This window comes from Corythoichthys intestinalis, chromosome 6 (genome assembly GCF_030265065.1).
Source record: "Corythoichthys intestinalis isolate RoL2023-P3 chromosome 6, ASM3026506v1, whole genome shotgun sequence".
In the NCBI taxonomy this organism is placed as follows: domain Eukaryota; kingdom Metazoa; phylum Chordata; class Actinopteri; order Syngnathiformes; family Syngnathidae; genus Corythoichthys; species Corythoichthys intestinalis.
Window position 1 is genome coordinate 4,932,727 of NC_080400.1, and position 16,139 is coordinate 4,948,865.

A 16,139-nucleotide genomic window follows, 5' to 3' on the forward strand; every position below is an offset into this window, starting at 1 on the left:
AAATATATATTTTCAACTAAAATAAAAGTCGCTTTAATCCCCCCAAAAAGTGTATCATAGCAAAAATGAATTTGAAACTCAAAAAAACAAAAAAACAAAAAAAATGGATATGATAGCTATTTTTCTTTGATTTTTTTATTTATTTATTTATTTTTTTTTTTTTTATTGAAGCAATGTTGATTTGTGTTTGGGCCACGTTTTAGCCAGGACATTTTTGTCTTTATTTTTCAATAAAAAAAATAAGTTCTTTAAAAAATTAAATTAAAAAAAAAAAATTAATCGTTTCTTTTTTTTTTTTTTTTTATTAAAATATTTCAATCATGGAAAAAGTTTTTGAATGCGAAAAAATATTTCAGATTGAAACATTTGCACTTGAACAGGACATTTGTGTCTAAATCATTTAATCCCCCCAAAAAGTTGCTTCAATCCCAAAAAATATTTTCAATCAAAGGAAAAAATCATTTGAAAAATTGCTCTCCCCTCATATTTTTTGGAGGGGAAAATTATATGCAAAGCAAAAAGGTGCTAGTCACATGATCTTTTCGAAAAATAATTTTGACCCATTATAGAAATATATTTTTGTTTATTTCATTCATTTTTGTTGTAGTTTTATTGCTTTACAACTTTGATGTATATGGAAAAGTCAATTACATGCAATGACACTTTGCAGCCACCGGGGGGGGGGGGTCTGGGCCCCTCTTAAAATCCGCTTATGCGCTCGCCGCTCCGTCGGCAGAAGCAATACGACTCCATCAGCACTTCTTGATTCTATTAACACTCCCTTAACCATGTTTCAACACACGCTTAAGCACGAGCACTGTGTAGTTTGCAATTTGCCGGTGCATTAACGCCGCAGACTGAGCGATGACTTCATTGAGCCGCTTATCTGTTCCCCGACCGGAGAACCCGGCGTAATTGGGCTCCGTGATGAATGGCGCCGCGGCCGCTAATGTGGCAGGACGCGTTCGCAAAAAAAAAACTCCCGCCGAGTGCCGGCCGGCTATTATCCGGGTCCCCGAGGATGCGGCCGAGTCGTCGACGACCTCGTCTATTTATCACGCGTGACCGCCCGGCCCGGTATTGGTGATGTAACATTTAGCTTGGCGCCTGCCGTCGCTCTTCCCCGAGGAGGAGGAAAACTAGTGTTGCACTGATACAGATGCTAATCTCGATACAGCACTAAAATGATGTCATCAATATTACGAAATAACATGCAGATTTAGTGCATTATGTACTTTTTGAAATGGAATTTCGCCCTACACAAGATGGCCGCCAGGTACGCGCACTGCCGTAAAAACATGAGCGCTTGCCACCCTTCTAAAATGATGATAGTCGTCCAGTCGTGTAGCGTCCCCTCATCCTTATGCTGTGAATTGAAATGGGGTTTATCAGTCGAAGACATAGTATCGATTTGAACGTTTAACCCTCCCACTTCAAATGAATTGGACGTCAAGTGCCGTCAACGCTTCCTCTGACTAATTCACCCACTCAACAATTAGTTGATCTTAGCTTAGTTTATCTTATCTTATCTTAGCATAGCTTAGCTTATTTTAGCCTAGCCCAGTCTAGTCTAGTCCAGTCCAGTCTTGTCTAGTCAAGTCTAGTATAGTCTTGTCCAGTCCAGTCTTGTCTAGTCCAGTCCAGTCTGTTTTATCTTAGTTTAGCTTAGTTTATTTTAGCTTATAATATTTTGGTCTATTTTATCTGAGATTGGCGTAGACTAAGCTAAACTAAGATGCTAAGATCTTAGCCTAGTTTAGCCAGGCCTAGCCTAGTCTAGTCTTGTCCAGTCTTGTCTAGTCTAGTCTAGTCTAGTCTTGTCCAGTCCAGTCTTGTCCAGTCCAGTCCAGTCCAGTCCAGTCTTATCTTAGTTTAGCTTAGTCTATTTTAGCTTATAATATTTTGGTCTATTTTATCTGAGATTGGCGTAGACTAAGCTAAACTAAGATGCTAAGATCTTAGCCTAGTTTAGCCAAGCCTAGCCTAGCCTAGACTAGTCTTGTCCAGTCCAGTCTTGTCTAGTCTAGTGTAGTCTTGTCCATTCCAGTCTTGTCCGTCCCAGTCCAGTCTGTCTTATCTTAGTTTAGCTTAGTCTATTTTAGCTTATAATATTTTGATCTATTTTATCTGAGATTGGCATCGACTAAGCTAAACTAAGATGCTAAGCTCTTTGACTAGTTTAGCCAAGCCTAGCCTAGCCTAGTCTTGTCCAGTCTTGTCTAGTCAAGTGTAGTCTTGTCCAGTCTAGTCTTGTCCAGTCCAGTCTAGTCTGTCTTATCTTAGTTTTGCTTAGTCTATTTTAGCTTATAATATTTTGGTCTATTTGATCTGAGATTGGCGTAGACTAAGCTAAACTAAGATGCTAAGATCTTAGCCTAGTTTAGCCAAGCCTAGCCTAGTCTAGTCTTGTCCAGTCCAGTCTTGTCTAGTCTAGTGTAGTCTTGTCCAGTCTAGTCTAGTCTTGTCCAGTCCAGTCCAGTCTGTCTTATCTTAGTTTAGCTTAGTTTATTTTAACTTATAATATTTTGGTCTATTTTATCTGAGATTGGCGTAGACTAAGCTAAACTAAGATGCTAAGATCTTAGCCTAGTTTAGCCAGGCCTAGCCTAGTCTAGTCTTGTCCAGTCTTGTCTAGTCTAGTCTAGTCTTGTCCAGTCTTGTCCGGTCCAGTCCAGTCCAGTCCAGTCCAGTCCAGTCTTATCTTAGTTTAGCTTAGTCTATTTTAGCTTATAATATTTTGGTCTATTTTATCTGAGATTGGCGTAGACTCAGCTAAACTAAGATGCTAAGATCTTAGCCTAGTTTAGCCAAGCCTAGCCTAGTCTGGTCTTGTCCAGTCCACTCCAGTCTTGTCCGGTCTAGTCCAGTCCAGTCTGTCTTATCTTAGTTTAGCTTAGTCTATTTTAGCTTATAATATTTTGGTCTATTTTATCTGAGATTGGCGTAGACTAAGCTAAACTAAGATGCTAAGATCTTAGCCTAGTTTAGCCAAGCCTGGCCTAGTCTAGTCTTGTCTAGTCCAGTCCTGTCCAGTCTAGTCTTGTACAGTCTTGTCCAGTCCAGTCCAGTCTTGTCCGGTCCAGTACAGTCTGTCTTATCTTAGTTTAGCTTAGTCTATTTTGGCTTATATTTTGGTCTATTTTATCTGAGATTGGCATAGACTAAGCTAAACTAAGATGCTAAGATCTTAGCCTAGTTTAGCCAAGCTTAGTTTATCACTTGTAGATGTCCTTTCCATTTGTAATACCTAGCTAATATTAGCCTCGTGTAGTCTAGTCCAGCCTATTTTATCTTAGTTTAGCTTAGTTTAGCCTAGCTTAGGTCATTACTTGTAGACGTCCAGTCCAACCCTCCACTTCAAACGAATTACACGTCTAGCCACTGCGTAAATAGAAGATACTTTGACATTGATCAAATAATCTTTTAAAAACGATCTTGTTTTAGCTCAGTTTAGCTTATCTTGTCTTAGCTTAGCTTAGTTTACTAACTTTCTGGGTAACTCCCTATTGATATCAAGTCACCTCCTTTCACTTTGGGGGCATTTCAGGGTCACTTCCTTTTGGTTTTGAAGCATTCCAGGGTCACTTTCTGGAAATATCAGGTCAGTTCCTGTTGATTTGGGGGACATTTGGGGTACACTTCCTGTACATATTGGATCATTTCCTGTTAATTTGGGAGCATTTTGCGGTAACTTCCTGTTGATATCTGCTGAGTTGCAGTTGATTATGAGTCATATCTGGGTAACTCCCTATTGATATCAAGTCACTTCCTGTTGGGTTTGGGGGCATGTCAGGGTCACTTCCTGTTGATTTTGGGGCATTTCAGGGTCATTTTTGTTCCTATTAGGTCACTTCCTGTTGATTTGGGACATTTTTGGGTCACTTCCTGTCCTTATTGGGTCACTTCCTGTCAATTTGGGGGCATTTCAGGTTCGCTTCCTGTACATATTGGGTCACTTCCTGTCAATTTGGGGGCATTTTGCGGTAACATCCTGTTGATATCTGCTGAGTCGCAGTTGATTACAAGTCATATCTGGGTAATTATTGATATCAAGTGACTTCCTGTTGATTTTGGACTATTCCAGGGTCATTCCTGCTCCTATTAGGTCACTTCCTGTTGATTTGGGGGCATTTTGGGTTCACTTCCTGTAAATATTGGGTCACTTCCTTTTGATATCTTCGGATATTATGAATCATTTATGGTAACTACCCATTGATATCAAATCACTTTCTGTTGGGTTTTAAGGCATTTCAGGGTCACTTCCTGTTGGTTTTGAAGCATTCCAGGGTCACTTCCTGTTGATTTGGGGGCATTTTGGGTTCACTTTCTTTAAATATTGGGTCACTTCCTGTCAATATGGGGGCATTTTGCGGTAACTTCCTGTTGATATCTGCTTAGTTGCAGTTGATTATGATTCATTTCTGGGTAACTCCCTATTGATATCAAGTCACTTCCTCTTGGGTTTTAGGGCATTTCAAGGTCACTTCCTGTTGGTTTTGAGGCATTCCAGGGTCATTCCTGCTCCTATTGGGTCACTTCCTATTGATTTGGGGGCATTTTGGGTTCACTTCCTGTACATATTGGGTCACTTCCTGTCAATTTGGGGGCATTTTGCGGTAACTTTCAGGGTCACTTCCTGTTGGTTTTGAGGCATTCCAGGGTCACTTCCTGTTGAAATTGGGCCACTCGGGTTGGAAAACAAAACAAGTTTTTGTGCTATTGAAATGAATGTAAAATAGGGCCATTGCAGGCATGCAAACTTGCCACCTTTCGGCGAAATTTCGCCGTTTTTAAATCAAAATGGGTCATTCTTCTGAATCACGTAGATCCGAGGAGAAAAAAATGGGGGTGGGGGTCTGTCAACGAGCGAGTGAAACCGTTAACTTCAAAACTGTAGTCCATGCTCAAAACTACACTCTAGTCCAGGGGTCCCCATCTGCCGGGCCGCGGACCGGTTCCGGTGCACATTTACTACCGGGCCGCACAGAAATAATAATTTCATAACGACCGCATTCTGGCCGAATTAACCCTGTGCCCCTGCTTAACACACCAATATCCCTGTTTACTGTAGATATGATACTACGGGATAGATGAGAATGTCGTCATAGAAATCCATTGATTGGACTGCTAGCAGTATATCTTGTTTGTGTATATAATATATCTATGTGCGCTTGTCCTCGGTAATAACGTATTAGGGCGCAGCACATTTGTTCCCGGAAATAATTAGCCCCCACACAAGCGAAGATGACTGGAAAACAGACGTCTTTGGAGATATTTTTACGGCGAAAAGGGCACCTGACGAGCCTACAACCTCGATGAGCCACGAACGACGAAGGAGTGGATTCGGGACCCGTTCTTGAATAAACCGAGTGATTCGAGCGTGTCTGTGCAACAGGAGGATCAACTTGTATTAGAGTAATTGCGGAATATCCTGACATCGCTATGACAGCATTGAAAACCTTGCTGCAATTTCTAACATCGTATCGTTGTGAAGTGGGCTTCTTAATTAATGCTTAACGACAAGGCAAAGTCGTTAATGGTGAGAGCGGTGTGCAGCTAACTTGGCAGGATGTATCTGTGGAGAACTTTTCTACAAGTCCTTCCATGATCAAATGTAAGTTAATATTCCTTTCTTTCAAGAAAGTTTGTGTAGTGTTTACTTTGGAATCGCTGCATTTGTGCATTTTGCAGCTACAGTGCTGCTCGAAAGTTTGTGAACCCCACAGCGATGGTCAGATTTTTTGTAAAAAAAACTAAAATAACCTTATTAAATGTTAAGTTATACCCAAATCCACAATACTGACATTCCAAATAATGGACTGAAACAAAAGAAATAGTTATATTGTCATTCTTTATTTAACAAAAGTGGTTGATTTAAGAAAAACTCAGATATCATGTGTGCAAAAGTATGTGAACCCCTTCAGTTAATAGGATATTGCGCCTCCTTTTGCAGAGATTACCTCAACCAAACGGTTTCTGTAGTGACTAATCAGCCTCTCACATCTACTTTGGGGGATTTTTGCCCATTCTTCCTTGCAGAACGCAGTCAGTTGAGAGAGGTTTGATGGGCGTCTGGCATGAACTGCTCGCTTCAGGTCCCGCCACAGCATTTCAATGGGATTTAGGTCAGGACTTTGACTGGGCCAGTCCAGAACACGAATCTTCTTCTTTTTCAGCCATTCCTTGGTTGTATTGCTGGAATGCTTTGGATCATTATCATGTTGCATGATCCACCTTCTGCCAAGCTTTAACTTCAAAACAGATGGCGTCAGGTTATGAATATTCCTCAGAATTCATGATTCCCTGGACTATGTGGAGTTGTCCAGGTCCTGAGGATGAAAAGCAAGCCCAGATCTTGACATTCCCACCTCCATGCTTCACTGTTGGGAGAAGGTTCTTTTGGTGGTATGCAGTGTTGACTTTTCGCCAGACATGGCGGTTTTGGTTGTGACCAAACAGTTCAATTTTGCACCTACATCAGTTGATGAAAACTCTTTTTAATTTAGTCTCGACAACACAACTGTTAAAAAAACAAAAAAAAAAAACGACTGAATTGATTGATTAGGAAATCAGGTTGAAATAATAGAAAATTCCAAAATGTTGAGGGGGTTCACAAACTTTTGAGCAGCACTGTATGTTTAACGTTACGCGCATGCACAGAACCACATCATTGCAATTTTTGATGGGTTGCAAAATTTGTCAGAACACCGATCCGTGAAAAAAAGACCCAAATAACACCAGTCCGTGGTGCAAAAAAGGTTGGGGACCCCTGCTCTAGTCCCATGACCTAGACCTATCACCGCCACTCTATTCTCGTGACAACAAATGACTGACAATAATGAGAGACGGGAGTACAGCTGTTCTCTGCTTAATGCAAATGGGACATACTGTATATTGTATCATTTAGATTTTGTATAATTTGCTACATAATGCGTCTTATATGTTCTGATTTCAGGATGAGAGATTTAGACTTGTATATGTTAAATTATTGTGTACTTTGTGAAATTCGAGATGTCTCTGGTTGCACTATGAAATGCACTTTTCCGCGCATGCCGTATGTCCATGTTACTTTGTCACCTTTTTCACCGCTAACCAGTTTGCATGCCTGCATTGGAAATGAAAGGGAAATTTTGCCCATTAGAAATGAATCGGTATGTTTTTGGCAAATTTTGGCCGACTCGTACATTTTTCGGGGGGGGCGTTTACAACATAAGTGCTTTTTAGAATCTTTATTTATTTATTTTTTTAATGTATAAAAGATGTGATTTGGACAAAAACTGTAGGAACGCCATTGCGGAAAATAAAAAATCAAAGGCATATTAAAAAGTTTTTGCATTACATGTAAAGCTACCATCAATTATTTTCTAAAGGTCGTTCTATTATTTTTTATATTGTATTACTGTTTTTTTTTTTTTTTTTTTTTTAAGAAGGCAGAATGGAACATCCATGTACATGAAGCAGAACTGTGATGCAACAAAGGCAATTTTCTCTCGGGAACAAATTAACATAATTTTACGAGGCTAATATTCCAATTCAAGTAAGTGCTTCTAAGAGTGTTTGGGGGCCCTCCACTATGAAAATGTCAGCTTTTCATCAAGTCTAAGGCTTTTAACTCTAGTCTCCATGGCAACACGGTAAAGATTTGCCTCAAATGAGCGGCTTAGGCTAAAAATTGAGTAATCACAGCCCCCTCCCTGAAGTTGAAATCAATTGGACATCTATTATTGTCAATGGCAGACACTGAGTTCATGCTCTTACCATAAACATGAAATGTTGTCAAGCTGAAAGTTTATGGTGAGGGAAACCTTCACTGGTCACTTCCTGTTGATTCTGGTGCATTTCTGGGTAATTCCTATTTAGTGAGTCACTTCCTGTTGAAATTGGGACATTTCCGGGTAACTTCTTGTTGATCATGAGGCATTTCTGGGTAATTTCCTGTTGATATTGGGTCAACTCCTGTTGAACATGTGGCATTTATGGGTAACTTCCTTTTGCTCATGGGGCATTGATGGGTAACTTCCTGTTGACATCAGGTCATTTTCTGTTGAGATTGGGTTACTTCCTGTTGATTATGAGGCATTTAGGGGTAATTTCCTGTTCATTGGGTCGGTTCTTGTTGATTATGAGGCATTTCTGGGTAACTTCCTGTTGACATGATGTCACTTCCTGTTGATCATGTGGCATTTGTGGGTAACAGGAAGTTACCCACCTTCCTGTTGATCATGGGGCATTTCTGGGTAACTTCCTGTTGTTAGCAGGTCATTTTCTGTTGACATTAGGGCACTTCCTGTTGATTATGAGGCATTTCTGGGTAACTTCTTGTTGATATTGGGACATTTAGGGGTAATTTCCTGTTTATTGGTTCGGTTCCTGTTGATTATGAGGCATTTCTGGGTAACTTCCTGTTGACATGGGGTCACTTCCTGTTGATCATGTGAGATTTTTGGGTAACAGGAAGTTACACCTTCCTGTTGATCATGGGGCATTTCTGGGTAACTTCTTGTTGATATCAGGTCATTTTCTGTTGACATTGGGTCACTTCCTGTTGATCATGGGGCATTTAGGGGTAATTTCCTGTTTATCGGGTCGGTTCATGTTGGTTTTGGGGCCTTTCTGGGTAACTTTCTGTTGATATTGGGTCACTTCCTTTTGCTCATGGGGCATTGATGGGTAACTTCCTGTTGATATCAGGTCATTTTCTGTTGAGATTGGGTTACTTCCTGTTGATTATGAGGCATTTAGGGGTAATTTCCTGTTCATTGGGTCGGTTCTTGTTGATTATGAGGCATTTCTGGGTAACTTCCTGTTGACATGTCACTTCCTGTTGATCATGTGGCATTTGTGGGTAAATTCCAGTTGATATGAGGTCATTTTCTGCTGACATTGGGTCACTTCCTGTTGATCATGAGTCATTCCTAGGTAACTACCTTTTGATCATGAGTCATTTTCGGGCTATTTCCTGTTGATCATGGGGCATTTCCAGGTAATTTCCCGTTTATCGGGTCACTCACACATTTTGGGGCATTTATGGGTAACTTTTTATTATTTGAGTCACTTCCTGTTCATTATGAGGCATTTCCGGACCATTTCCTGTTGATTATGAGGCATTTCTGGGTAATTTCCTGTTGATCTTGAGTCACTTCCTGTTGATCATGTGGCATTTCTGGGTAACTTCCTGTTGATATTGGGTCACTTCCTGTTGGTCATGATCACGTTTTTCATATTTGAAGTGTCACCTTTCAACTGCAAGTTTGCTTTTTGGAGAAGACTGCCAATGTTTTATAAAATGTTGAAGTAGGTTGTCTTTTTTTCCCCATTAGCCTCAATGTAGCAATGCTAATTAATATAGATGTGTTTCCTTAGTTTGTATGTCCAAACTTAAATTCTACGACATGGTAATGACTAATAAATCTGTGAAAGGAACTGTAGTCTCATACGCCATATCCGATAAGACCCAGCCGTGAATATTACCGCCCTCATTTTTATTTACCGTGCGATATATGGACTCATTGCATATCGCGCGAGGCCTAGCAACCTAAATAAAACATGTTGTTAGTTAGTTGGATGGACTTATGTTCTGCCGGCTTGTTGTCTCTTGTCGTCTTCCAAAATTACAACTGGGTGACAGCGCTTTAGGTGTTCATTCACAGCTAACGTGCAGCCAAGCTTGGCATTGAATAGACAGGACACAACAGTGTACCCTCCTTTGTTTCGTTGAAATTAGTCAATGTTTTGGCCACTCTGGTGCCCTTTTTTGGCTTTGTGCCACTTTCCCCGCTTGCTGACATTCTCAACTTTCCAAGCATATTTTTTTTAACCCTTTATTAACCCTCAACGGGATGTTGTGCATGACGACGCATTATTTACGTCATCGATGACGTCGACTCGTCGGGACAGCTCCAGTGTGTGAATATATGTATCTATATATATATATATATTTATTATTTTTTTTATTTTATAATTATTTATAATTATTTTCTCCATTTATCTCTTTGTTTTGGGGAGTTTTTTAATTTTAGGATTTTCCAATTTTCTGTGTTTTTCAACTAAATTTTCTATATTTACTAGTTTTTTTTTTTGTTTTGTTATTAATACAAAAAAAATGTACAATTAAGTATGTGATGTATTTGATAAAGAAATAATGGTAAGTTTTGGTAAACTAATTTGTCTTTAAATTACGGCTGTCAAACGATTACAATTTTTTATCGAGTTAATTACAGCTTAAAAATTAATCAATCGTAATTAATCGCAATTAATCGCAATTCAAACCATCTATAAAATATGCCATATTTTCCTGTAAATTATATATATATTCTGTAAAATAAATTGTTCGAATGGAAAGTTAAGACACAAGATGGATATATACATTCAACATATGGTACATAAGGACTGTATTTGTTATAACAATAAATCAACAAGATAGCATTACCATTATTAACATTCTGTTAAAGCGATCCATGGATAGAAAGACTTGTAGTTCTTAAAAGATAAATGTTAGTACAAGTTATAGAAATTTTATATTAAAACCCCTCTTAATGTTTTCGTTTTAATAAAATTTGTAAAATTTTCAATCAAAAAATAAACTAGTAGCCCACCATTGTTGATGTCAATAATTACTTACACAATGCTCATGGGTGCTGAAGCCTATAAAATCAGTCTCACCCAAGCACCAGCAGAGGGCGGCAAAACTCCATAAAACACAATTAACAAGTGGGCATTTTCACTCTAATATTTTAACGTGATTAATTTAAAAAATTAATTACCGCCCGTTAACGCGATAATTTTGACAGCCCTACTTTAAATAAATAAAAAAGTTGAATATATATATATATATATATATATATATATATATATATATATATATATATATATACTGTTTGCATGTGTGATACATCATTGAAAAGCTTAAAATCTTAATTTTCTGGGAGAAGAAAATTTTTGTATTTATTATTATTTTAAAAAAATAATAATAATAATAATAAATAAAAAAATAAATAAAACAAAACCCTAACTAGAGGTGAGAGGACGCGACAGCATAATTAAAGACGCCATGATTTTAATGAGATATTATTGCGTACTTACTTTGTTTCGATCCAAAATCACTGAGTGTCAAGACACAGCTGTGAATGGCCACAGCTGAATTTTTGGGGGATTTTATGGGTTAAACATGGTCATATAACAAGGGTCAGAAATCGCAGACATCAAGGAGTGGTCGAGATTTTCTTTTTCATATACCTACTCTTTTAAATGTTTTTTTTTTTTTTTTTTTTTTCAATTTATCTTTGTTTGGATCGATTATTTATCATCTAACATATTGAGGAAATTCAACAGGAACAAAAAAAAATAAAAATTAAACCATAATTATGAGGTAGATATCCATGACTCTTTTACAGACGCCAATTTTTTCATCGTGACGAAATTTGTTTAAAAGTTTAAAATATGCGGGTGAATCATTTTTTAAAGTCGTTTTTTTACTAAATATTAGACATCAATTAATGATTCTAAGCTAAAAACGACAGACATTTTGAATAAGAAATATAATTACTGAGCTTTTTTTGGCTGGGTTGAAACAAAAGCAGTTGCGCGACGTCTGTAAACGGGGGTTTCCAGGGTAAAACAGACAAATTAAAATAGTTTGGGGGCTTAATGCGCCATAAATCTGCTATGGCAACATATGGATATATTGTTCTATCAAACACAACAGTTCTTTTTGCTTAAAATACAGCAGTTTCTTTTAAAGAGGGGTTCAAGAGCAGAAACTGCTTTTTCAGTCTTTACTGTGATTTCCACCATATATTTAAATTAGGGCTGTCAAACGATTAAAATTTTTAATCGAGTTAATCACAGCTTAAAAATTAATTAATCGTAATTAATCGCAATTCAAACCATCTATAAAAAATATATTTTTTTAGGGCTGTCAAACGATTAAAATTTTCAATCAAGTTAATTACAGCTTAAAAATTAATTAATCGTAATTCAAACCATCTAGAAAATATGCCATATTTTTCTGTAAATTATATATATACAGTGGTACCTCTACATACGATCGCTTCGACACACGAACTTTTCGACATCCGACGTAAAATTTGACTCGCCATTTGTTTCTACATCCGACGACATGCTCGAAATAGGACGACAATGGCAGCACCGCAGACGAATGCACGGCGGATTTTCTTGTGTGACAAATCAACACTGGTTTCAGAAAAGCTTGGTACAGGTGGTGAAACAAGGAAAAAGTTGACGCTTACCTTCTAAATGAAGATGCAAATGACAGAAAAATATGAGCGTAGGGTGGGCATCCGTGAAATGGCTCAACAATACATCTCCACGGTCCTCCTCCGACCATCGTTCGCCAGTCTTTATAAGTTAAGCTGACAATTCTTATTGTGGTAACATCTCCAGAGAAATCGCCAACTTCGCCACGTTTTTATCATTTATTTCACAACTTATTCAAAACAAAAACACCTTCTGTCTGCCGCAATTGACGGTGTTCTCAAGAAAACATTCAAAGTGAAAGTGAAACTCAAGCTCAACGGTCTGTCTCTGGCACGTCAGCCCCGCGGTGCGTTCACGGTCAGCAAAAAACGTCCGCCACATTAGAACCCGATTCGTTACATTAATACAGGAATTATTATTATTATTATTCTGATTTTGATTTATAATTTATTTGTTTTGCTATGTGTAATTGCCATTTGTAATAGTACCAGCAGTATTTTTTAAGGATTTAGTGAAGGTTTTTGGGCTGTGGAACGAATTAATGTAATTATAATGTATTCCTATGGGAAAATCCTGCTCGACATACGACCATTTCGACTTACAAACATGGTCCTGGAACGGATTAACTTCGTATGTAGAGGTACCACTGTATTCTGTAAAATAAATTGTTGGAATGGAAAGATAAGACACAAGATGGATATATACAGTGGGGAAAACAAGTATTTGTGTATCAAATACTTGTTCTCCCCACTGTACATTCAACATACGGTACATAACGACTGTAGTGGGCATTTCACTCTACTGTCATTTAAATCTGTCTATGCTGTCCTCACTCCGAAGCGTCTACTTTTTCCAAAGCTAGACAGCTAGTGAACGACGCCTTAATAATCAGACTTCTTCCTTTTTCATCTAATTTATTAATAAAATAGCCTCAAACCATTGTCCTCTTTAGACCGTCGTAAAACTACAAAAAAAAAAGTACACAAGCATTGCATTAGCAACAACGTTAGCTTAGCACGCTATACAGGTTCACTAAACATAAACAAAAAGCATCTCATATAAAAATATAACATTTCGCTTACTAACATAATATGTACATTCTTTACAACAACCATACTTACGGACAAATCTTGTCCAAGGATCATATAAGCACAACATTACAACGTAGGCGTCAGCCCGAGACGTCGTGCAGCCATATTGAACTGGCAAAAAAGCAATAAACCATGTCGCAAAGCAACCACAAGAGTTCACTGTAAAACTTACCAAAAGGCAGAATACTGTCTGAGCGGGACATGTGCGTTAATTGCGTCAAAGATTTTAACGTGATTAATTTAAAAAATTAATTACGGCGCGTTAACGCGATAATTTTGACAGCCCTAATTTAAATTTAATATTATTAATATTTAATTTTCGGATTTTCCCATTTTTGCTGTATTTTTCAATTTCATTTTTCAATACAAACAAATATAGATATTTCAAAAATTAAAACCTATATTATATAATATCTTTATTATAATCTGAAGATTTTTTTTTTGGGGGGGGGGGGGGGGGGCTTTAAAAAAAAAAAAAAGAAAATTAACCGAATGGATTGGACGTCTACAAGCGATGAACTTTTGATTTGGTTATCACTATATGAATATCCTGCAATGGTGAAAATAAATTTCTGTTGTTGAAAGCGCGCAACGAGCTGCGTGAATAATTCAAAAACACTTCTGCCCTTGAACGCAGCTGGGAAGTCCTCCGTTTCCTGCTCTCCAACCTGCGCTGGTGGATGGAGGAGTACAAGTTTGACGGATTCCGATTCGACGGCGTCACCTCGATGTTGTATCATCACCACGGAATCGGTAAGACGTTCGTTCGCCGACCGTCTACGCCGATCACCGTCGTTTTTTCTCCCTCAGGCGTGGCTTTCTCGGGCGACTACAGCGAGTATTTCGGCCTTCACGTGGACGAAGACTCTCTGGTGTACCTGATGCTGGCCAACCACATCCTTCACACGCTGTATCCCGACTGCATCACCGTGGCGGAGGTAAAGGTCGTCCTTGACGGCGACTTGGCCCGCGGCGGCTGTTAGCGGAGAGCGCTTCATCACTCGGCGCGTATTCCTCGGCATCATTAGGAGATAATGCAAAAAGGCGACGGGATTTCACTGCGAGGAGGATTGGCGATGACGCTTTTTGACCTTCCAAATTGTTCACATTTCCAGGCGAATTCAAATATTACTGGGTCAAAGTATTGAGAAAAAAAACAAAAAAAAACTTTTTGTCACAACAGGTGACTTAAAAAGAGCATACGACAGGAGAAAAAAAGATTGCTCCCGTCAGCGAGAGACTGGGCTCATCGGTTTTACTATTCAGCCCATTGAGGGGGAATTATTCAGAACGAAGAAAACGCTATTTTTACAGGATATTCTTTTTATCCAAGTATTTTTCCCCAATAGCTAAATAAATGGCTTGAGAAGGACCAGTCAGCCCGTCGAGGAGGAACTATTCACGACGAGGAAAACACGACCAAGACCAAGTTGCAAAATGTCATTGTTTCTGTCTCTTTACTTCAGTATTTTTACAGGATACTCTTTTTATCCAAGTATTTTCCCCAATTGCTAAATAAATGGCATGGTCCTGACAAATAAGTCTTGTGCTAAATGGAATATGAAACAATAAAAATGCACTTTTTCAGGACGACATGGCAAAATTACTCCGTAATGGTCAAAAATGTCAACTTCACCTTTACTGTCGCACCTCCCAAACGATATTTTATGACACCTAAATCGGACATATGTCATTTCCCTTCCCCGGCTTCGGAAAATGTAAACAAACCAAGAGGCGTAACAGCTAGCTGACATGCTAACCCGAACCGAGTGATGTTTCAAAGTCTTCAAAGCGGAAAATCACACATAACTAGCCCGGATTATTTGACAAACCGCCCGGCGGGGAGCAATTTACAGCTCGTTCCCCGGAGGACGGCAGCTGCAGTTGTTGTGCAGCTAACGTGCAGCTAATGTGCATGAGGAGAGCTTTTTACATGCCTATCAATGATCAAACATAAGTAGTCCTTTACTTAAAGAAAGTTTGTAGTGTTTACTTTGTAATCGCTGTATTAATATTTGACAGAATACAAAACAAGATGTTTACTCACTTCCTCGTAAGTCCAATGGTCCCACAGTAGTAGGGCTTGTTTTGGCCAATATCCACGGTGAATGGGAACCTTTTGAAACTCCAAAAAGGCGCATACACCTCTCCCTCATACAGCAATATTTTTCTGCAGCCGTTAGGCTGGTGTGATGCGAAAAATAAACGTATTAATCGTTAGTCCTTATACACAACAGTACGGCTGTATAGTGAAGAGGACGCCTTCATCCATACATGTCACAGCGCCCTCCTCCTCAATGCAAGACCGAAGCCGGAAGTCACTCATTTTCAGGCGCGGGATTCAAAAAACTAAATAAATATAGCGATCGCTTCCACACACATCCAAGCGGTCCATATCATTCAGTAGCATAAAATACCGCGTGTATTATGAAATAAACATGCTTTTTTGTGTCACATGCACTTTAAAATGATAGCAGAGCCTATTTTTGACACAAATCGGTCCAAAAAGGTGACAAAAAAATCACTCCCTTGTTAACTCATTAGCTGCTATTGATGGCGCGAGGCTAGACGCCTAATTCATTTACTTGATGGTCTCAAAATTAACAGGAAGTGACCCAAAATCCACAGGAAGTGACTCATAAATGCCCCTCCAAGTCAAAAATGGATTGGACGTCTCACGCTTTCAGTGGCAATCATTGAGCTAACAAGGAAACGACTCAAAATTCTCCCCCAAATCAACAGAAAGTGACCAAAAAATGTCCCAAAATCCACAGGAAATGACTCAGAAATGCTCTCCCTAGTCAAAAATGGACTGGATGTCTCGTGCTGTCA

At 38.7% G+C, this 16,139-nt stretch overlaps 1 protein-coding gene across 1 annotated transcript in view; it reads left to right on the forward strand.

The window, feature by feature from the left end:
* Positions 1-16,139, forward strand: part of gbe1b (glucan (1,4-alpha-), branching enzyme 1b) — a 227,469-nt gene that overhangs the window by 94,201 nt on the left and 117,129 nt on the right. Inside the window, exons 8-9 of the mRNA XM_057838476.1 lie at positions 13,945-14,060; positions 14,118-14,245. Coding sequence (XP_057694459.1) covers positions 13,945-14,060; positions 14,118-14,245 — 244 coding nt within the window. The remainder of the gene's footprint in view (positions 1-13,944; positions 14,061-14,117; positions 14,246-16,139) is intronic.